General features: G+C 36.8%; 1 protein-coding gene and 1 long non-coding RNA gene across 7 annotated transcripts in view; both read left to right on the top strand.

Annotated features, from left to right (window-relative positions):
• The window catches only part of LOC144030661 (methylmalonic aciduria and homocystinuria type D homolog, mitochondrial-like), a 167,251-nt gene that overhangs the window by 97,244 nt on the left and 45,548 nt on the right, over window positions 1–24,459 (top strand). For 3 of the 6 annotated variants that reach the window (XM_077537134.1, XM_077537135.1, XM_077537136.1), the window contains one exon: window positions 17,746–17,876. In XM_077537134.1, the coding sequence (XP_077393260.1) occupies window positions 17,746–17,876 (131 nt within the window). Of the gene's footprint in view, window positions 1–17,745; window positions 17,877–18,285; window positions 21,421–24,459 lie in introns of those variants that run through there. The other 3 variants (XR_013287312.1, XR_013287313.1, XM_077537137.1) reach the window with 3 other exon arrangements.
• LOC144030665 (uncharacterized) lies at window positions 5,847–10,545 on the top strand. Its single transcript, XR_013287315.1, has 3 exons — window positions 5,847–6,335; window positions 6,682–6,834; window positions 7,870–10,545. It is a non-coding gene; the product is annotated as an uncharacterized LOC144030665 (long non-coding RNA).

The raw sequence follows: 24,459 nt of genomic DNA, 5'->3' as shown, positions 1-24,459 counted from the left end.
GAGAAGTGAAGCCACTGGCAGCCATCTTAACGTTGCCACCCACTAAGCCAACCAAACTTGAAAATATTTGTTTTCCCGCAGCGTTTTCATGTTAATTTACTGTTTCTACAGTGAAATTGTTATGAAATTAACGCATATATAAATGTTCTCTGATAAGCTACATCTGTGAGGGCTATTCAAAGACTTGTTCGCATCATGTTGTCATAAATATGAACAATTAAATTAACACAAAGGCCATCAGGATAAAATTAGCTGTGAAATGTAAACCCAACTGAGTCCATTTATATACAGTAAGCTCTTAACATCAGCCATGCACATGGCAGCCAAACCAGTATTACCTGTCCAAAACCTGAGATAATAAATTACACGATAGAGAGAATATTACAAGGCCGCTTCTGTCAAAATTTGATGGATGACATTCTTAATTAGATTAGGGGGGTCATGTGTGGGTCATGACCCCTCCCTAATGAAGATTAATGACCCTTTAATGACTTCCAGATGTCATATAATGAGGGTTAATGACCTTTAATGACTTCCTGATGTCATTTAATGAAGATTAATGACCCCTAATGACTTCCTGATGTCATTTAATGAAGATTAATGACCCTTTAATGACTTCCAGATGTCATTTAATGAGGGTTAATGACCTTTAATGACTTCCGGATGTCGTTTAATGAGGATGAATGACCTTTAATGACTTCCGGATGTCGTATAATGAAGATGAATGACCTTTAATGACTTCCAGGTGTTATATAATGAAGATGAATGACCCTTAATGACTTCCTGATGTCATTTAATGAAGATTAATGACCCCTTAATGAAGAGGGATGATGTGTAGGTGGTGTTCCTACCTGTTTTTGCAGATATCATGGCTGACCCGGGTTCAAATGCTAATTGTTTGGTTAACTTCCGGATCCGGTGCACGCCCCCTAGATTGAGTGAATAAAAATGAGATTGAATGACGTGATCGGAGGGAGTAGTTTAGTATGGGTAAAACCGCCGGGGGGAAAAGTACTAGCCATTTCTATTATGGTGAAGGGGGAAAAGTATGCGCAAACACGGCTCAAAGATTGTATTTTAGAGGTTGTAAAACAAGAAGTATAAGGTAAGGTTAAACTGTGATACGGTGGTTGGTATTATGAAATTAAAAAACATGAAGTTATACATTATATGTAAAAATGTTGTAAGAGTCGTTCGTGACTGCTGGGGTTGAATCTGAAAATAAACTATATAATTTCCCCTTACTGATATAGTTACTATCTGACATTTTTGTTCAATATTTCTGTGAGTAGGGGGAAGCATATGCAGTCAAAGATTCATGGGGAGGTCAAATGTATGTCTGTGCTTGTGTGTGCGTACGCGCATGTATGGCTGCATGGGGGTCAAAGAAGTGTGAGGACAGACGGGCGGCTGAAGAAGTGTGAGGTTAGACGGTGGCTATAATGTTGTTAGTTTGAAAAGACAACGCTTCCTAAAATATATTACAAAAATATGCATCTACTTAGATCTGATTCTATTTATAATGATAATTTTATGTAGAAATTGGTGAAAAGCCATCATCAGCGATAGTCTCCTTACCCCTGCGAGGACAGAGGTTGCTGGTCATAAAATTAAATTAGGCTGAAGAAGAACGGATACGCAGCTAATTGCGAGGGGCCATTTTTGGTCTGAGAAAGGCGATTGTTCAATATTCCTGTGAGTAGGGGGAAGCAGAGGCAGTCAAAGATTCACGGGGAGGTCAAATGTATGTCTGAGGGGCCTGTGTATGCGTGTGTGCGTTTGCATGAGAGCTGAACAGTGTAAGATTAAACGGTAACTGTAATGTTGGTTTTCAAGAAGACATTTCCAAAACTGCTTCTTTAAAAAAACATCTACACAGATATCCATTTATGATAGTTTTATGCAGCAACCGATAGTTGAAACATCCTAGCTAACATTTTCTCAAGGATTTGAAAAGTGGTGACAAGTGAAAACTAATTAAGCTTACCTATAGGCGTAACGGTGTGTGGCTTTGAGTCCATCACATACATGCTCTGCATAGAGCATATATGCGTAGCAGCGAGGTATGCGCAGCAGAAAGGGGAGATGTCCCTACACTCGTGAGAATTTTCTGAGGCTTGTTGGAGACACTAGGACTCTGTCACAGTTTGAGTGTGTGTGTTTCAATGACCATAATTGTTGGGGGGCTGGTGGATATGAGCGAGGGGGTTGGTTAGACGTCTGCCAGCGTGCTCTCCTTGGGATATTTTCTCAAATACTAAAACCCAAATGCCAGTCCTCTGAACCGAATGACCAGTTGTCTAAACACATTGAATAAATGTAACCCCTCATTTTCCAATGCCATAAAAACATTTTACATGAAGACACAATTCACAAATTGCTCTCATGCGATACAAAATGTTTACCACAAGTCAACAATATTTGAACACAACGGACTTAACTGGCGTTCACACAACAACTCAAAAATTGAATACACTTGTTGCTAATGATGTGACCACACCTATAAACTCAAGTTCAGAGTGTACAGTTTGCTGGAGAGTCCAAACAAGCGCAATGGATAGAGGCAGAGCCAGAGGAAGAGGAATTAGAGGAGGGAGAGGAGCAGGTCGAGCAATGCAAAAGTTATAAAATAGTAACATGGAATGGTAAGGGTATTCGTAAACACGAAAATAAAAATAATAATTTAACCATCTTATTACAGTCTTTCTCAATTGCTAATACACATTTCTTGAAACCTGTACCCATTTTCTCAAAACCTTAAACACAAACACAAAAATTCTAACAATTTTCACAAAAGCCGTGACTTTTCACTTCAAAACCTATTATCCGGTATTCAAATCCGAACAATATATTCAGATCATACACACAGTAAGTCAAAATATATTCACCATGAGAGCATTTGTTAGACACGACATAAAATAATCTAACACAGAGCATCCAGGGTAGGTAGTCAACAGAGGTTTATTTTACATGCATGAACAAACATAGTTTTTGGCACTAGACAAATTACTAACCAAGTTAAAATTATGGTGAATTCAAATGAAATAGAAAGGGTGTATGAAAATAAATTCCTTGGAGTAGTTATTGATGATAAATTATGTTGGAAGCCACATGTAGAAAATGTTAAAAGGAAAATGTCAAAAATCATCGGGATACTCTATAAAACTAAGGATGTCCTGAACATGAACTCATTATATATATTATATAGTTCATTATTATTACCATATTTGACCTATTGTGTGGAAATCTGGGGGACTGCATATAAAACAAACACTAACTCTGTTTTCAATTTGCAAAAAAGAGCCATAAGGATTATTAATCGTTCAAAATATACAGAATCAACACATCCATTATTTATCAAATTAAATACAATGACATTTTATGACTTGGTTGAGTTTAAAATAGCACAAATAATGTACAAAGTATATAACAATCTACTCTGCTATATTACTCAGACATTGTTTGAAAATAGACACAGTCCTTCTGATATAAGGGGTACAAGTGTGTACAAAAAACCCAAAACAAGAACAAATATTAAGCAAAGGTGTGTTTCTGTAAAAGGTGTTAATTTGTGGAATAATCTGGGAATTGACTTGAAAAGATGTGACTCACTTGTTGAGTTAAAAAAAAAAATGTTTAAATGCAAAGTTAAAAAAAATTACTTTTGTCAAATAAGAGCATGAAAATTGTATATAATGAGTATGAGTATATGATTTATAAATGTATTATGGTATATGTTTAGGAATTTCATGTATATATGTTGCTGGATAATGCACGCATCATTTTATTTTTAAAAATATTAACCTAGTATTGTATCAATAATGAAATAAGTTTAAATGTATAATGTATGAGGGGTAGGACTAAATAAGTTAACTTCTTCCTACTCCCTTTTGAACATGTAAACTATGATGAGTTTGTTTTTTGTTTTTTCTTTTCTTCTTTTCTTTTTTAACTTTTGTTTCTCTGCTGTTTGTTTTTATGTTCAATAATTCAGTCAAAAAACGTGATAGAGTCAAAATGGGTACTTTTAACAAAAAAAACATGCATTAGTCTTAGGGCAAAATAATTTAGGAATAGTGTGAAATGTGTTTAAGTTTTATCCAAAAAGAGTGGATGAGTTTTGAGAATTGGGTCTAAGCCTGAACCGTGTGTAAGGTTTGGTCAAAAAAGTGTTTCATTCCAGAAATTAGTCTCGGAAACTGAGAATTTGCTTCATCGAACGGGGTTTGGTGTTTTAGCAACTGATAAAAACTGTTAAGTTAAAAGCGGACATGACAATACAATAACCACACATAACAAAATCAGAACAACCCTATCTCAATTGTAAATAATACATTCAAATATTCACACCAACTTCTAGGCCGTGGGGTGAACCCCAAAAAAGTGCCTAGAAAATGAGTTTCGCTCCACTGTCTGGGCACTACTTGTTCAATGCATTTTTTGATAGATAATACCCTTCTGAACTTTGGGTTAAAAGTTCACCCAATGTTTTCCTGCCCCAATTTTGTCACAAGCCAGAAATGCATATATGGGTAAATAACAAAAAACGAAAATCTTGTGCTACAGTTTTTGGTTGTAAAACGTCTTACATTAAATTTGGCAACAGAAAATCATTCCCAGATGTTATAAATACATGTACCTAACATCAGAAACAAGTATTGGTGGTTTGGTGCAATCATGTGAATTTAGATAATTAAATATATTAAATTTGTGCCAAAAAAACAAAAAACGCTTCAACTAGAAGTGAAACCAGCACACAGATGTTACATTTAGCTATGTTTATGTTTCATATATGAAAACAATTCACAACCTATTACGTAATGAAAGGTACACAAGAAGCAGCATACATCGGCCAAAAATACTACCATGCACCACAAACCTGGAACAAGGCAAAATGGACTAGATGGAAATAGATGCATTCAGAGCCCAGATTATTATAACATATAGAATATTTATTAAAGTATCAGATTGTGTCATCACAGCATGTCATTTATACCCCCCGTCCCCTACCCAAAAAATATTAATAAAAAAAATAATAATAAAATAAAAATCAAATGTGCATTCACAATAAAACCTTTGGAACTTCAATGGAACAGCTCTCTTTTATTTTTTTGGCAGACCAATTTAACAAAGGTCTGTGTTGTGGAAAAATGGAATACAGACATTTTAATTTTTGCTTGAAAAGTGTTAAAATGGAGAGTTAACATCTTGATAATGAAACAAACAAAATGGCAGATTTTACATAGATTTTACAGCCCTGCACTGTAAAGTGTCCTCGTATGCCCTGTCATTTTCCAACCTGATGTTGTACCAGCCATGTGTTAGTGTCACGTTCTTGGCTTACATCAGTAGACTCAGTAGTTGATGTATCTGATGAGTGAGGTACCCTGTCTAAAAGTTTGTCAGTTGTTGGTAATGTCTCTACAAAAACCATTTCAGAGTTGTTGCTGGAAAGGGGTGTGAAAAACCAGATGGGGGAAATCACGCCTCAATCTTCGTTTCAGTATATCCTGCCTGAAATAGAAAATTGAAGGGGAAGATGAGCACAAGATACACATATTCACATCACACTAGGGCTGCTCTATTATGGAAAAAAATAATCATCACAATTATTTTGTTAATAATTGAAATCAAGATTATTCTAAACAATTATATTTTGTTCAAATCAAGAAAATATTTCAACATTTGAAAATAAGACAATCACAATCATATGAAACTATAATTATGTAAGTTGCTTTTGGATCCAACAAAATTTTTAATATATTATTATTATGATTATTATTATTATTATTAATAAGTTAGCAAAAATTTGAAGTTGGGGTGCAGTGTGATATGATGATGATTGGCTCATGTGACCTAAATCACACCACTACCGACCTAATGGCACTACGCCCACACGAGAGATCACTGCGCCTCATCGCAAAATAGTGCCGGGGTTTCACCACCGAAAACACAAAATTGGCAGGTTTTCAGAGGGTGAACTCCACGGATTCTTACTTACTACTAATAAATCTATTTTATGAAGTAAAGATTATTTTGTGCCCCTGGTAGTGGAGCGAAACTGAACGATCAGGTGGCTGCTGCTTTCTCCTCACCATAGCAACCGCATAACAAAAATGGCGACCACAACGTCGGAGAGCGAAAGGAGAAAAAAAGTTAGAAAGAAAGTGGTGAAAAAACTTCGTTCCCGTTCAGGTTTCCCCATCGCTTCAGCTGGCCCCGTTCTTCCAGCCATCTGCATCATTTGTAAAAATAAATTTCAAAGTAGACCCGTCTGGGATTGGAAGGCACACGGAAGAGGGATCATCTCGCCAAAGCAGAAACATTGTCAGCAGGTATGTGCTACACACACGCGTGCCCATTTCTGTTATTAATGTGACCGATATTTAGTATAGGGCTGAAAATAATTTTTTGCTAGGTTAAGTTTTAAGGCTATAGTTTAGTAAAAACGCGAGCTGCTGAATGATTTATCGAGTGAATCCAATAGTTGTTACCAAACTCGAGTTACCTGTGCCCATCAGAGTCATAATATAGTCACAGCTACACACACCCCTTTCCCCCCAAACTCTCTCTCATCAACCTCAACAAACACTTTACTTTACTTAAATCTGTGATGTGCATATACTGTAAAGAGGTGATGTGACAATAACACTTATAATGTAATTCTTTTTTGTCTAAAAGCGGGTTGGTTGCTCCAGGCCGCTGAGATGAAGAAAGACTGTTCCATTCTTCTGCATATTCAAGACAAAAGACTGTGTCACAATTGGAGGTGCAGTTTTGTTTCAGAGATTACACAAGGTTCTTAAAGTCAACAGCAACCAGGGACGAACAAATGTGAGTTGTTACATTGCACTATTTCATTGTCACTTTGCTAAAATTACACATTTCAAAAGTAAAGCATTGGTCAGCAATATGTCACTTGTATTTTGTTTACATTTCGAGACAGCATTAATTAGAAAGCATGACTCTGCACATATTAAGTGAGTGTGTGTGTGTTTTAGAGAGCTACAAATTCTTTTTGTGAACAAGTAATCCGTCAAAGGATTATAGTTGACAAAGATGTGATGAGAATGGACAAGCTAAGGGGTTTGTGAACAGTGTTAATAAACACGGGGATCTTGATGCTTCAGACTACAGGTAACATATAAATCTTCACATTGAAACACATTTATGAAATCTATGGGGAGAGATTTGTCTAAAATCTCACTGTTTCAGAGAAAAATAGTTTGCTGACAAGCTCAATTTAAGTTAAAAATAAATAAATAAATAAAATTGATTCTCTAAAAATGAAAACCAGTTGGTTGTTAATTATTACATGCAAATGTGTTTTTTTTGTCTTCTGTATTTATAATTGTTCTTTGACCAAGAAAGTATATAGGCCTATAGGTATATTTGTATTTCTATCCAAATATACGATTATTCACTAGAATTTTCAGTAGGATATCCAAATACCAAAATATTCGATAGCTGCAGCACTAATAATACTAATTTTGAGTTGTGGCACGCCCACACGAGTTATTTTACCACACACCCATGTCAAAACTAGCTTACTGCACACACACACTGCACCCCAACTTCAAATTTTTGCTAACGTCATAATAATAATAATAATAATAATAATATATTAAAAATTTTGTTGGATCCAAAAGCAACTTACATAATTATAGTTTCATATGATTGTGATTGTCTTATTTTCAAATGTTGAAATATTTTCTTGATTTGAACAAAATATAATTGTTTAGAATAATCTTGATTTCAATTATTACCAAAATAATTGTGATGATTATTTTTTTCCATAATAGAGCAGCCCTAGTGTGATGTGAATATGTGTATCTTGTGCTCATCTTCACCTTCAATTTTCTATTTCAGGCAGGATATACTGAAACGAAGATTGAGGCGTGATTTCCCCCAACTGGTTTTTCACACCCCTTTCCAGCAACAACTCTGAAATGGTTTTTGTAGAGACATTACCAACAACTGACAAACTTTTAGACAGGGTACCTCACTCATCAGATACATCAACTACTGAGTCTACTGATGTAAGCCAAGAACGTGACACTAACACATGGCTGGTACAACATCAGGTTGGAAAATGACAGGGCATACGAGGACACTTTACAGTGCAGGGCTGTAAAATCTATGTAAAATCTGCCATTTTGTTTGTTTCATTATCAAGATGTTAACTCTCCATTTTAACACTTTTCAAGCAAAAATTAAAATGTCTGTATTCCATTTTTCCACAACACAGACCTTTGTTAAATTGGTCTGCCAAAAAAATAAAAGAGAGCTGTTCCATTGAAGTTCCAAAGGTTTTATTGTGAATGCACATTTGATTTTTATTTTATTATTATTTTTTTTATTAATATTTTTTGGGTAGGGGACGGGGGGTATAAATGACATGCTGTGATGACACAATCTGATACTTTAATAAATATTCTATATGTTATAATAATCTGGGCTCTGAATGCATCTATTTCCATCTAGTCCATTTTGCCTTGTTCCAGGTTTGTGGTGCATGGTAGTATTTTTGGCCGATGTATGCTGCTTCTTGTGTACCTTTCATTACGTAATAGGTTGTGAATTGTTTTCATATATGAAACATAAACATAGCTAAATGTAACATCTGTGTGCTGGTTTCACTTCTAGTTGAAGCGTTTTTTGTTTTTTTGGCACAAATTTAATATATTTAATTATCTAAATTCACATGATTGCACCAAACCACCAATACTTGTTTCTGATGTTAGGTACATGTATTTATAACATCTGGGAATGATTTTCTGTTGCCAAATTTAATGTAAGACGTTTTACAACCAAAAACTGTAGCACAAGATTTTCGTTTTTTGTTATTTACCCATATATGCATTTCTGGCTTGTGACAAAATTGGGGCAGGAAAACATTGGGTGAACTTTTAACCCAAAGTTCAGAAGGGTATTATCTATCAAAAAATGCATTGAACAAGTAGTGCCCAGACAGTGGAGCGAAACTCATTTTCTAGGCACTTTTTTGGGGTTCACCCCACGGCCTAGAAGTTGGTGTGAATATTTGAATGTATTATTTACAATTGAGATAGGGTTGTTCTGATTTTGTTATGTGTGGTTATTGTATTGTCATGTCCGCTTTTAACTTAACAGTTTTTATCAGTTGCTAAAACACCAAACCCCGTTCGATGAAGCAAATTCTCAGTTTCCGAGACTAATTTCTGGAATGAAACACTTTTTTGACCAAACCTTACACACGGTTCAGGCTTAGACCCAATTCTCAAAACTCATCCACTCTTTTTGGATAAAACTTAAACACATTTCACACTATTCCTAAATTATTTTGCCCTAAGACTAATGCATGTTTTTTTTGTTAAAAGTACCCATTTTGACTCTATCACGTTTTTTGATTGAATTATTGAACATAAAAACAAACAGCAGAGAAACAAAAGTTAAAAAAGAAAAGAAGAAAAGAAAAAACAAAAAACAAACTCATCATAGTTTACATGTTCAAAAGGGAGTAGGAAGAAGTTAACTTATTTAGTCCTACCCCTCATACATTATACATTTAAACTTATTTCATTATTGATACAATACTAGGTTAATATTTTTAAAAATAAAATGATGCGTGCATTATCCAGCAACATATATACATGAAATTCCTAAACATATACCATAATACATTTATAAATCATATACTCATACTCATTATATACAAATTTCATGCTCTTATTTGACAAAAGTAATTTTTTTTAACTTTGCATTTAAACATTTTTTTTTTTAACTCAACAAGTGAGTCACATCTTTTCAAGTCAATTCCCAGATTATTCCACAAATTAACACCTTTTACAGAAACACACCTTTGCTTAATATTTGTTCTTGTTTTGGGTTTTTTGTACACACGTGTACCCCTTATATCAGAAGGACTGTGTCTATTTTCAAACAATGTCTGAGTAATATAGCAGAGTAGATTGTTATATACTTTGTACATTATTTGTGCTATTTTAAACTCAACCAAGTCATAAAATGTCATTGTATTTAATTTGATAAATAATGGATGTGTTGATTCTGTATATTTTGAACGATTAATAATCCTTATGGCTCTTTTTTGCAAATTGAAAACAGAGTTAGTGTTTGTTTTATATGCAGTCCCCCAGATTTCCACACAATAGGTCAAATATGGTAATAATAATGAACTATATAATATATATAATGAGTTCATGTTCAGGACATCCTTAGTTTTATAGAGTATCCCGATGATTTTTGACATTTTCCTTTTAACATTTTCTACATGTGGCTTCCAACATAATTTATCATCAATAACTACTCCAAGGAATTTATTTTCATACACCCTTTCTATTTCATTTGAATTCACCATAATTTTAACTTGGTTAGTAATTTGTCTAGTGCCAAAAACTATGTTTGTTCATGCATGTAAAATAAACCTCTGTTGACTACCTACCCTGGATGCTCTGTGTTAGATTATTTTATGTCGTGTCTAACAAATGCTCTCATGGTGAATATATTTTGACTTACTGTGTGTATGATCTGAATATATTGTTCGGATTTGAATACCGGATAATAGGTTTTGAAGTGAAAAGTCACGGCTTTTGTGAAAATTGTTAGAATTTTTGTGTTTGTGTTTAAGGTTTTTTAGAAAATGGGTACAGGTTTCAAGAAATGTGTATTAGCAATTGAGAAAGACTGTAATAAGATGGTTAAATTATTATTTTTATTTTCGTGTTTACGAATACCCTTACCATTCCATGTTACTATTTTATAACTTTTGCATTGCTCGACCTGCTCCTCTCCCTCCTCTAATTCCTCTTCCTCTGGCTCTGCCTCTATCCATTGCGCTTGTTTGGACTCTCCAGCAAACTGTACACTCTGAACTTGAGTTTATAGGTGTGGTCACATCATTAGCAACAAGTGTATTCAATTTTTGAGTTGTTGTGTGAACGCCAGTTAAGTCCGTTGTGTTCAAATATTGTTGACTTGTGGTAAACATTTTGTATCGCATGAGAGCAATTTGTGAATTGTGTCTTCATGTAAAATGTTTTTATGGCATTGGAAAATGAGGGGTTACATTTATTCAATGTGTTTAGACAACTGGTCATTCGGTTCAGAGGACTGGCATTTGGGTTTTAGTATTTGAGAAAATATCCCAAGGAGAGCACGCTGGCAGATGTCTAACCAACCCCCTCGCTCATATCCACCAGCCCCCCAACAATTATGGTCATTGAAACACACACACTCAAACTGTGACAGAGTCCTAGTGTCTCCAACAAGCCTCAGAAAATTCTCACGAGTGTAGGGACATCTCCCCTTTCTGCTGCGCATACCTCGCTGCTACGCATATATGCTCTATGCAGAGCATGTATGTGATGGACTCAAAGCCACACACCGTTACGCCTATAGGTAAGCTTAATTAGTTTTCACTTGTCACCACTTTTCAAATCCTTGAGAAAATGTTAGCTAGGATGTTTCAACTATCGGTTGCTGCATAAAACTATCATAAATGGATATCTGTGTAGATGTTTTTTTAAAGAAGCAGTTTTGGAAATGTCTTCTTGAAAACCAACATTACAGTTACCGTTTAATCTTACACTGTTCAGCTCTCATGCAAACGCACACACGCATACACAGGCCCCTCAGACATACATTTGACCTCCCCGTGAATCTTTGACTGCCTCTGCTTCCCCCTACTCACAGGAATATTGAACAATCGCCTTTCTCAGACCAAAAATGGCCCCTCGCAATTAGCTGCGTATCCGTTCTTCTTCAGCCTAATTTAATTTTATGACCAGCAACCCCTGTCCTCGCAGGGGTAAGGAGACTATCGCTGATGATGGCTTTTCACCAATTTCTACATAAAATTATCATTATAAATAGAATCAGATCTAAGTAGATGCATATTTTTGTAATATATTTTAGGAAGCGTTGTCTTTTCAAACTAACAACATTATAGCCACCGTCTAACCTCACACTTCTTCAGCCGCCCGTCTGTCCTCGCACTTCTTTGACCCCCATGCAGCCATACATGCGCGTACGCACACACAAGCACAGACATACATTTGACCTCCCCATGAATCTTTGACTGCATATGCTTCCCCCTACTCACAGAAATATTGAACAAAAATGTCAGATAGTAACTATATCAGTAAGGGGAAATTATATAGTTTTATCCGTTTATTTTCAGATTCAACCCCAGCAGTCACGAACGACTCTTACAACATTTTTACATATAATGTATAACTTCATGTTTTTTAATTTCATAATACCAACCACCGTATCACAGTTTAACCTTACCTTATACTTCTTGTTTTACAACCTCTAAAATACAATCTTTGAGCCGTGTTTGCGCATACTTTTCCCCCTTCACCATAATAGAAATGGCTAGTACTTTTCCCCCCGGCGGTTTTACCCATACTAAACTACTCCCTCCGATCACGTCATTCAATCTCATTATTATTCACTCAATCTAGGGGGCGTGCACCGGATCCGGAAGTTAACCAAACAATTAGCATTTGAACCCGGGTCAGCCATGATATCTGCAAAAACAGGTAGGAACACCACCTACACATCATCCCTCTTCATTAAGGGGTCATTAATCTTCATTAAATGACATCAGGAAGTCATTAAGGGTCATTCATCTTCATTATATAACACCTGGAAGTCATTAAAGGTCATTCATCTTCATTATACGACATCCGGAAGTCATTAAAGGTCATTCATCCTCATTAAACGACATCCGGAAGTCATTAAAGGTCATTAACCCTCATTAAATGACATCTGGAAGTCATTAAAGGTCATTAACCCTCATTATATGACATCTGGAAGTCATTAAAGGGTCATTAATCTTCATTAAATGACATCAGGAAGTCATTAGGGGTCATTAATCTTCATTAAATGACATCAGGAAGTCATTAAAGGTCATTCACCCTCATTAAACGACATCTGGAAGTCATTAAAGGGTCATTAATCTTCATTAGGGAGGGGTCATGACCCACACATGACCCCCCTAATCTAATTAAGAATGTCATCCATCAATTTTGACAGAAGTGGCCTTGTAATATTCTCTCTCACAATCTATGTATGTATGTATGTATGTATGTTACAAAAAAAATCCAAACCACTTGTACATCATGTGTCAGACGATAAGATTCAGCCCTAGTTTACTTGTTTTTAATCACAGGTTATTTTAGGCACAGTAAAGTCTCAAAACAATTTTTATAAATATGGGCCCACATCATCCACTCAAAAATAATGGAAAACGTAATTTATTAAAACGTGAATATTTCTGAAATGCGTGAAGAGCCTCAATAAAGAGGCTCGCAAACTACGCCCATATTTGGACTTCCTGAATGGCGTGGTTGCAGTCTCGTCAGTGCTCAGTGTTTGTATCATGTATGCATGCTTCAAAGTGCAGTAGAACAACTGTGTGCGCACCCAAATTGCTATTAAAACTGTAAGTGAAGTGGGAATGGTGTCCTGTTGTGTGCGTGGTACGAGCGCCGGCTGGCGTCACCGTAGTGACGTGATGCCCGTTCACTTTGGACGGAGCCGCTCCGTCCCACAACACTACATGGCTGCTCCCCTTGCATTTAAGCTTTTTTTTGTCACATTTTACTTTCCCACTCCATTAATCACACGTATTATATAAAGTTTTAATTTGTTTATAGGAAGTTAATAGAAAAAATACAAACAATAAATACAGCTGCAACTTTTTATTTTTTTTGAGTAAGCGTTCACATTACCAATTAATTGCGACCTCAGTCTGTCTGCTGTGTGAACGCTAGGTGTCCACAAAATGACCCACATGCGCAGAGAAGATACAACGTCACTCACAACGCTGTTTGCACGGAAGTAAATACGTATGGTCCAACGTGTCAAGGCCATGGACATTTATAAGTCCGTCGTCGGGGATCATTTTTCGTGGAATGGTTACGTCTTCACTTCAGAACTCACATACACAAAAGGCGCACTTTTTTTTTTTTTTTTTTTTCTGGCTTGAAGGAGCGCTGGGTCGGATTGAAGGAGCGGCGCTGCGCCGCTGAATGAATACAATGAAAATGCAGCCCTATCACATCATTTAACATGCTGTTATTGTTCCATATGTGACCGGCTCTACATGAGTAAAAAAAAAAGTCAAAATTGAGATATTCATATATTCAAATTCAACACTTAATTCCCTTTAAAATGACCTATTAGACATGGGCGTACCTCAAAAATTGACAGTTACAGCAAGTTTAATGTAGGTAGGTTAAAATCTCTAGTTTTGAGAAAAACTGTTTTAAGGTTTTGGTCTTTGCATCTTTCAAATGTCCATAGCAACCAGTACCTTAGAAAAAGTTTATCGACCCCAAATTTTCAGTGTTAAAATATCACTGGAAAGGAAATTCCAATAGCAGATAAGGCCATCATCCGAGATTTGAACCCTTTAAAAGTTTAGGAAGTTTGACATCTCAACAGATGAATTCAGCCTCAACTTTGAAGTTCACATTGAGCTTCCAATTCGTCATCTGAGGCATCAGTCAAAGTTTGGTTATTTTATTGCTGCTCCTTGTGATATTTTCGTTTAAATAAAGTCATTACCGAAGTGGGAAATTTGATTTAATAATTTTGTGTGAATTAAAAGATTATTTGCCATTTGGTGTGGCCTGTGACAGGTAAATATATTCATAATGGATGTTATGTCTCAAATGTAGAGCTTAACGGTTAATTGCATTTGCAATTAAATCACGATTTGACAAAATGCGATTACGTAATCGTGAAAGCTACGATTTAAATGCTCATTGAAACGGAGCGGAAGGAGGGAAACGGGAGAGCAGGAACATCACCGCTGTAACTAAAGCCTGGCGCCATAAGTTTGCGTAATTTTCGGTGAGTTTTTTTTTTTTGTCTCATGAGCAGTGGCGTCTCTGGCATGAAAAGTTAAGTGCGGCACAACAGTGGGCACTTTACATGCACAAATTCTAATTCTATTGAAGGTCACAATCTGGTGGAAAAATCGCTATATAATGAAGTAGCCTACCATTTAATCATAGCCTTACAAATTAAGGCTATGAATAAAACCTTCGAATGGTTCAACTTCAAAATAAAAATGCTACTCACCAATGCTGTTCATTCAGCTCAGTTTCTATCTTAACTTTATTTCTGATTGGCCAGATTTTATTTGCGGCTTCAAATTCAGCAAATCAAAATGATTTACTGAAATTACTGAAAAGTGTGCTGTCAAGCTGTGTTATAAGGTGTATAAGGTGGTCACTTGCAAACGCTCACCTCCACTTGAGCCACAAGCTTCTTTGATAAGTGCTGCAGTGTTTGCCATTTCTTCAACGCTGCCTCTCTCTCTTGAACGATGACATCAACTAATCTACTTAATTCATACTGTTGGTTTGCTATTACATATAGTCTTTTTTTTTTTTTCGCCCGATGAAAACCAGTCCAGCTTACTGCTGTCTACTGCAGCTGTCGTCCGCCAAAACTGAGCACGTTGATTGGGTCTTGACGTAACCTGACATTATTCCTGTAAGGGAAATCGGTCCAATTAATTTTTAAATGAATAATTGTTGATTATTAAATTAATAATCAATTGGCTCATTAATTGAAGGAGACTTAAATTTAATGTTTAAATTAATTTTGAACTTACCTGCGGAGCACCACATCTCTTTTTGATAATTTTATCAGGATAACAGATGAGAACCTCGTTGAATCAGTCATTAAAATGAAGGTTGTACCCTTACTACAATTTTCTGAGTTCTTTGTTCAGCTTAGAGGTCACTATAAATTGATGAAACACACGCACAACAGTAAAACCAGGTTTTGAGTTTTGTGCACGTTTATTCTCTAACCTTGGTGGGAAAATCTACTTAGAACTTAAAGAAGCAAAACTAACTACTGTGATGGGAAATAAAACGAGAACTAAAATAATGAAATCATCAAAGGAAAAGAAAACAAGAAAAGAGAAATGGTCTTAACCAAGGTGATGGATTTCTTAAATCAAACCAACATGGCACCCACAATCAACATGCGATGGCTTCCGTGCGTTGCCGTGTGCTGGAGGTTAAGCTAGCTGGGCTAGCCCTTTGTCTGGCAGCTAAGATGGAGAGGGGGGCCAGCAGCCAGGGAGAGCAGCCGGAAAGAGCAGCGGAAAGAGAAGCAGCGAAAAGAAAAAGAAGCAAGCAGGGAGCGTGCTTTTAAATTGGGAGGGCGGCAGCCTAGCTCCACAACAGGGGCCCGGTAAGACCAAAGCGGAAAGTTACCAGCTTGGAGAGGGTTTTGGTAGAGACTAATCAGATTGAATCTGGATCTCATGTTTACCGAGGTTCTAAGATCAAAATTCAATCAATGCAACACGTACAATTGCATACCTCAAATGAAATGTTACCTATCTTACACTGTTAAAACCTGCATACACATGAAAGTTTAGTGGAGAATCTGCCACTGCAATGGAACATTTTCATGCCATTTCATGGAGTCAACGTTTCAAATGGCAAACATAACATTTCATAATTCATTGTTCTTTTGTAGAATAATACAGTCAAGTTTCTCAGAAGGCTTTGACTTTTCTGACGTGTGTGTGTGTGTGTTTGGGGGGGGGCAGTCAGAACGTGTGGCTGTTTGTGGGGGATGTTCTTGTCCTCCCCAACCCCCACGGTGGCATGTCCAGGACACAGGAGTGGAGTTCCTTTGGAACTGAGGTTGCAAAAAGTTACAACCGGCCGATGATCGTTACATTCCTGTATTTTAATTGTATGATGGGCCCAGTTAATGTGGCCCCATGGTGTCCAACTGTCCATTGAGAACAGCTTGGGACATGTCCACTGTGATTTGAGTGGCTCAAAGCTTAAGCTCTTTTACAAATAAATTGGTTTATATACTGTAGTATTTTTCTAAATGTGCAAAAGCACAAATTAATTATTTGTACCATTTTTAGGACTAAGCACAATTTCTCTTCATAACATTATGTGGCCCTTGCATCCTTCTGAGTTTCTGTATGTGGCCCTCAAATTAAAAAGTTTGGACACCCCTGCCTTACAAACATAATTGGTATTCATTTGAATATTATTATTCTTGATAAAATAAAACAGCGCCATCTGACCCCAGATGCAGAGCCGTCACAAATCATGATACCATGTTCAATCTGTTAGATCTTGGTTTTAAAACAAACTTTATCGTTGTGTGTTATGACTTTTCGGCTGCCGTATGGTCGCACGTTTTGTAAACTGAGTTTGCACGCAAGTGTGCGGCTGATAAATTTGAGTGTCTGTTTGACACTTGACTGTGAACCATCACAGGTGTTTGATTGCACATGTACAATTAAAGTGTGGATGTCGATTGGCGTGTCTCGATGTTTGTGCACAGGGCGCTACTGCGGTGACCAGTCCAAACACGTCCTCCAGTCAAATTGTAAACGGAAACTGTTATTGTCCTATTTTTTTAGGCAAAATAGGTCTGTATGTGCCCATATGTTGTCATCTGATTTGATGAATGAAATTAGGATGGACCAAATGATTACTGCTCGTTATTACTCATCATCATTATCAGTGAAATCATTGATGCATTATTTCTCATTTCCTTGGTTTTAAACTAGAACGTCATAGTCATATGTCTCATTGAAGTGGGGAAAATGTAAAGGAGTTATTTCCTCCTGTTTAACTTGATTTGAACAGCAGGAATCTCATGCTGTCCTAAGCATTGTTACTAGTGTTTTTTTCTTCTCTTTTCATTCTTTTTTTTTTCTTTTAATTTTGTGATAACTAGATCTGCAATACCTGTTTCCCGAGGCTCCAACCTCTGATGTGACGGTGGTCACAGTGACTCAAAAAACAAAGAACGATATGACAGCATGGTGTTCAGCTGTGGAAGAAGAGCGAGATCACATGCTTGACAAGGTAAGCTACCGTAAACATGCAAACACTGACAAAATTGATGATACCTTCCTGTGAAAGGAAGAAAAACTAAATACACAATGGTCACTGAACTTCAAGGAAAGAAAACATTTTATTCTTGAACGTTAAAGGTACACTCAGTATTATACAGTGGCATCTAGTGGTGAAATAAAAAGTCATTCATTTAAAAAAAAAATGTTTGTGTTAGTAGTAAGTAAAACGATATGTTGTATCGCATAAACATACTTTTAAAAAATATAACGGTAAGTCTATAAATCACTAATTATTTTACATGACCGTGCCGCGCCTGCTAGTGTCCGCCATGTTTTGCCGCCATCTTTCTGCTACGGGTGCCGTCAAAGACAAATTTCAGCAATCCATTTCCTAACGTGTTTTTGGAACGCCTTTGCAGACGCACTTCCGGTTTGTGTGGCGACCGCATGTAAACGAAGAAGAAGAGTTTCCGGTCCCCGAAGAGAGCATTATCAAGCATCACAATTGCTTTGGGAATTTATTTTATTTTAGCGCGACAAAACAAGATTTTATATTGTAGCCGCATTTGCCAGCTGGAGAGAAATGAGGAACAGACTAGGTTTGGGACATGCCGGTGCCTTCGACTACTTTCTACTTGACCGGTAAGTAAGAGTACATTTGTGTTTACGTTTTGAGAGCGAGAGAAAAAGTATGCACCGTACTAATTAATACGATGTTCGTACTATTGTTTTACGATCACTGTAGCTGTTGATTAGCAACTGCGCACCACTCGAACGATTTCGTTTTGTAGCTGCTTTGCTTTGCTTTGAAAAAAAAAAAAAAAGATTCCCGCTGGCACGTTATATTCAGAGTAAATGCGCAAGTTATTGTGTAATGTCATATAACTGTGATTTTGGAGGTATATTTGCCCAAATTCAAGTGGAGGAGTTGAAAATTATTATTTTCGTTGTGGTTGGTGAAAATAGTGTTCTCGAAATTAATTTTCGGCAGGGAATAACTTTCTGGACTTAAATCCTGGCTGTACCGTAAGCACTGCTAGAGTCTGAACTCTCTCACTCAAGTGTGTACTGGTCCATTGTGTAATTGGGTGCACAAGAATTTACAGGCTGCTACGTTTTCCACAGAAACTCGACAAGCAAGCAGCCTTTGCATATTGTATGCAGTCAAGTTACTTTTATCTAGCTCATACAATGTTTTGGGCCCCAAAAGATCTTACCTCTATTTTGGGGGCTTTGTTGGAAAGGTGGTGACATATAGTCGTATAATCAATTATTTTATTTTTTTTAAATTTTGTTTTTGTTTGTGTCACACTAGATCAACAGCCAAACTTGAGGGGTTCCAGAACCATATTCTGATGTATGCAAGCATTCATGCACCGTTTAAATACATCACCGACCTGCAAGAAAAAAAAAATCAACGGGAGAGTCAGCAGCCAAATTGGAATGCCCCGAATGAGGACACTTGAATGGAGGACCCCGGAAGGCTTCGGTGTTGTACCACCAGTATCTCCACCTACCATATCTGAGCTGCAACAAACTGAAGTCAGCCGACGTCTTAGTATGTCATTTACATATGGACGGCTTTGCACACTACATTAACTTTTTGTGTGAAGCAATACGGAATGGTCACATGGACAAGCACCACTTGTTTTACACAGGACCTGCTGACCAGGTGTCTGAAGCCATAGAGTGACTCCTTCCCCCTCACTTTCCTCAGCAAGCCTTTGAAGAATATATCATCGTTGGTGGGAACATGCCCTCACTCCATAACATGTACTTGTGCAGTCAAGGAGCATGTCAAACTTAATAAAACCAGCAAACATTGAAGTGACTTCATTATTATTGCAGTCTGTTCACACAATCAATGGACAACCCTTCTTTAGTTTTGCCCCAATAACACCATAAAGTAGGCGAAAAGTAGTGTTACAGATCATACTATGTGTTCGGGAGAGTTTGAGGATTGTTGCAATGTTAATGGGGGACAATGTCAGCACAAAAAAAAAAAAAAACATCATGGTATTGAGATAATCGGATATTTTAGCTGTGTACAACACATACCTGCTCTGTAACACTACTTTTGGCCCAAACCTCTATGTCTATTTTCCATATATTGAAATGCACAGCGTATTGGTAAAGTTCTGGAACAACTGCAATTCATGTATCTCATTATATTCTAACAGCATTTTTTTTTTTTTTTTAGTTAATATGTTCATTTCATGTAGACTTTTATTTTACTTTATTTTATTTATTCATTTTCATGTACTGTACCTTACATTCATTGGTCAATGAAGAATTCCTTGTCATTGCAAGCATTTATAATAATTCTCCAGGCTTTTAATGTTTTATATTTCTGGACATGTAAAATAGTGTTAGGTTAGGTGTCGAATGAACACTGCATGTTGACACCAAAGGAAATAATATTTTTTAATTATTCAAAATGTACAAATTAACACACAACAATATACAAGTTATACAAACTACAACAAACAGTGTCAGACATGGAGTAATTATATGCCAGGTAAAAAACCATGGTATTGTCCTCGAGGATCTGGGAAAGTGTCACTTATTTGCCACAAGTCCACCAAGGTTCTGCAGTCTGGGATCCAGGTACAGGAAAATCATGGTGGTGCTGATGTGCCAACAATGTGTGAAAAAGTATTTCTTGGTGTCAGTCTATCAGCTGGATTTGGATATCTTCATGTTCCTCCATGGTCATTTCCTGTACGAGTCTCTGCAAGAAGGTAACAATTGTATGTCAGATGAGGTACCAAACAATGAACTGAAAGTCACTGAGCCAATGAAGTACATTATTACATGAGCAAGACTATTTGTGAAAGCCATGTAAATTCCTGCACATTGAAGTACAAGGAAGCTGTTGTATCTTCAATCAAAACTAATTAAGTTGCTTAGTGATATTTATTAGGTAAAATTGTTCAACATGGTGACAAATCGATATCTGAGTAAAGGGTTTCAAATGTTTTTGTAAGCAGCACTTTTCTGAGTGGTTCGTAGCAACAAGACGCAGGGGGGATTTACGAGTCTGAGTTGCAGATGTGTAGTTCAGTTAACACCATTATTTTGTGGTGTTTTTGGTGTTTGATCTCGGGGAACATGCTTTTTTATTTTTTTATTTGTATTTTTTTATTTTTTTTACTGTCCTAGAATAAAGTGCAATTGCACCTCCACTACATTAGGGGGCAGTGGCGCTCTCATTATTGGCAGAGTGTGCGCTCGGTGGTGTAGGGGTATTGTTTGCACTGAACATGCGCGCTTTGCACACAGCAAAAAAAAAATCAGCACAAATTATTTTATATTTTTGTTTTGAAGGTTATTTTTTTTATTTTATTTTATACTGTGCTCCTGAGTTAATGTTGATCAGTTTGAATGCATTATTATTTATTGATTTTATGTAATTTTATTTTTCCGTATCATATGGTTTGACATGGTCAGTCAAAAAATGTTTATAGTTTAATTAAGGATTTTATTTTATTTTTGAATTTCAGATGCACTTTAAATCTTTTCTGTTACAGTTAATAAAGCTATTCTTTGTTGTATGTTGGTCCATATTTCTTTATTTTTTTATTCTCTTATACGTTAATACGGATACAGTGTTATGCAGACGTGTGCTTATAACAATTTTATAGACAAATTAAACTATTTATAGTCGCGTGGAGGTGGGGGTGGGGGAGGCAGAGGGGGCGTGAGATGTTTTCTTCTTACTGGGGGGGGGGGGGGGGGGGGGCATGGCAGAAAATAATTAACAAGCACTGCATTAGATATTGCATCTCAACTTCCGTAAGTCACACCTATGCTGGAGCCCAGTAACACATATGTGCTTTTTGTGTCTTGTGATTGTAATGAAGATTTGGTCAAAATTTCATGCAAACAGATTCAAAATAAGACACGTTGCACACAGAATCTAAAAGTAAAGGAATCAAGGAAAGGGGATGTGTTTTGTCAACAACAATGGGGGATAAAGCTGAAAAGGCTCACACTTCATCCCACTGGGTATACCAGGACAAAGACAAACTTAAGGACGCTAACTCCAATTTGCTGATGAGCCAATTAAATTTCTCAACAAAAATTGGAACGTCAAAGAATATGATCACCAGCTTGCATACTGACCATAGCCACACCCTTCACTGACATGTATGGTGAGATAACTTAAAGATAGAGAGATCATGATGGAAGATGGGTTAGGGGTAGTTTACCCTAGGTTATCCAAAGAGATGCAACGGAGAGATCATGTGAAGATGGAGAAGCTAATGCTAATTAGAGAACTAATGTGAAATGCAGAGCCGCAAAGTACCAGAATTAGTGCTTCGGGATACAGTACACTTCTCACAGATGTTTGGCTAGATGTGCGGAAAGGTTAGTGTGGAGAGCAACAAGCTACGAAATGCTATTACTATGACAATTAATTAGGGCTGGGCGATATAAGGTATAAATTTTGCCGAAGGTATTGATATTTACCGTCGATCGTGGAAGCGGATTTTGCTGACGTCATCATATCTGCATCCCGGCCAGAGCTCGGTTTCAGAGGTTGCGCTGTGATTGGTCAACTGCTGGTCACATGGGCGCCATGATGTTACATAGCTGCTGCAATTGCAATAGGTGTTTCCACTTTCATGTTCCAATCACGCCTTGTTGCTCAGCATGGTGTTGCTCACGACCAGGCAGAGATATTATGATTCATCGGTACACTGGAGACCCACCGAACAGGAAATTGTGGGAAGTAAAAGTCAAATGAGAGGACTGGAAAGCAAATTACACTTAATTGTTGTGCAAAGTAAAGTAAAATAACACGATTTGAAGTAGGTGGGACTGCACAATGCAGTTTTCGACCTTTTATCAAGAGTTATAATTGAAAGTAAAAATTATTGATTTTAATTATAACTCAACTCGAGTTTATTTATATTGCGCTTTCAAACAGCCTGAGCTGTCTCAAAGCGCTTTACAGAAACACAAAAAACAAACATAACACTAGAGCTGCGAGCAGCTATAAAGGGCCCTCGCAGCCCGTGCCACGTTGGGGTACTTGCACGTTGGGGTACTTGCACGTTGGGGTACTGTCACATTGGACGCAGAATTTCTTTGAAAATGGCATGATAAACCTTTACATGTGGATTTTCTTTGCCAGGTGTGATGAATGTGTCAAGCTCAATGGGTTTTGGTGAACGTTAAGATCTGCAAAAATCAGCATCCTTTTTTTTTTTTTTTTTTTTTTTTTAGGCAATAAGTTGCCCTGATTTTTTTTTTTAATGTAAAAATATATGTACCCATCATCGCTTGTACTCATTGCACAATGTTGCTTTTATTGTCCATAGAGGCTATCAAAATTAAATCAAACTAAATAAAAAAGTATGCATGTTTGGATAGGTCTGATGCCAGTGAACATTTTGAGTGGTGGAAACTAAAAGAATATTCATAAATGACTTAGTTATCACACTTACAATGAGTTTACAATTTTTGTAAAAATACCGTTAAGTGGGGTATTTTTTTTATGCCTCAAGGGCTAGGTGGCGCTGTATATATAATGGAATGTTGTCATAGAGATACCTTCAAGCCTTGACTCTAAACATACATGTCAATTGTGGGATTTTTTTGGAGCATGTACCGTGGAGTTATTAAGCATATCCTTCATTCACGATATTGCTTTTAACGTCCATAGAGGCTATCAAAAATAAATAAAAAAAGTACATGTTTGGATAAGCCTAATGCCAGTGAACATTTTGAGTGGTGGAAAGTAAAAGAATATTCATAAATGACTTAGTTATCACACTTAGAATGAGTTTACATTTTTTGTAAAATTACTGTAAGTGGGGTATTTTTTTTTCATGCCTCAAGGGCAAGGGGGCGCTGCATATATAACTGAATGTTGTCATAGACATAGCTTCAGGCCTTGACTATAAACATACATGTCAAGTTTGGGATTTTTTGGAGCATATACCGGGGAGTTATTTAGCATATCCTTTTTCATTGCGAAACACAAAATTTGATGCCCCGCCCTTATCATATATTACTCCGAAAAGTCAAGATTTTTCCGCCTGTCTTTGGCTCAGGTCTTGACATGGTCCAGGTCAAGACTGAAGTCAGTCGGATGAAACGTGTAGGAGAAGTGGACAAAAGTATGCCCCCTGTAAATGTGCAAAAATCGTAAAAAATGGGACATTCAAAAATTCGTACCTCATTTCCTGTTAATTTTAGCATATAGGTCCAAGAGACTTTTTTTTTTTTTTTTTTTGTAGGTCTTGGGCTCCCTCATACACCTAAAAATTTCCAAAGATCTTGCTTAAACCTACAACCGGGGCTGCTTCATTAAAAATTTCTAGGGGGTGCTATTGAGTCATTTTTGTAAAAATAGCACAATCCACAATAAAATACTGCTCATTTTGCCAGGCAAGATGTGTGCGCCAAGTTTCATGAGTTTCTGTGCATGTTTCGGCCCTCAAAATTGGCGTTGTTTTCTTGGCGAACAGCGCTTAGCCACGGCCACAGCGATTTGGGAAAACTCACAAACTTCGTGTTGTGACATCATGAAGGCCGAAACCCTCATCTGAGCAAATATGAGGTAGGTCCAGTTAACGTGGTTG

The sequence above is a fragment of the Festucalex cinctus genome, chromosome 11 (genome assembly GCF_051991245.1).
Source record: "Festucalex cinctus isolate MCC-2025b chromosome 11, RoL_Fcin_1.0, whole genome shotgun sequence".
In the NCBI taxonomy this organism is placed as follows: Eukaryota; Metazoa; Chordata; class Actinopteri; order Syngnathiformes; family Syngnathidae; genus Festucalex; species Festucalex cinctus.
The sequence above is the reverse complement of the archived record's forward strand: the minus strand, read 5'-3'. Positions and strand labels throughout refer to the sequence as shown.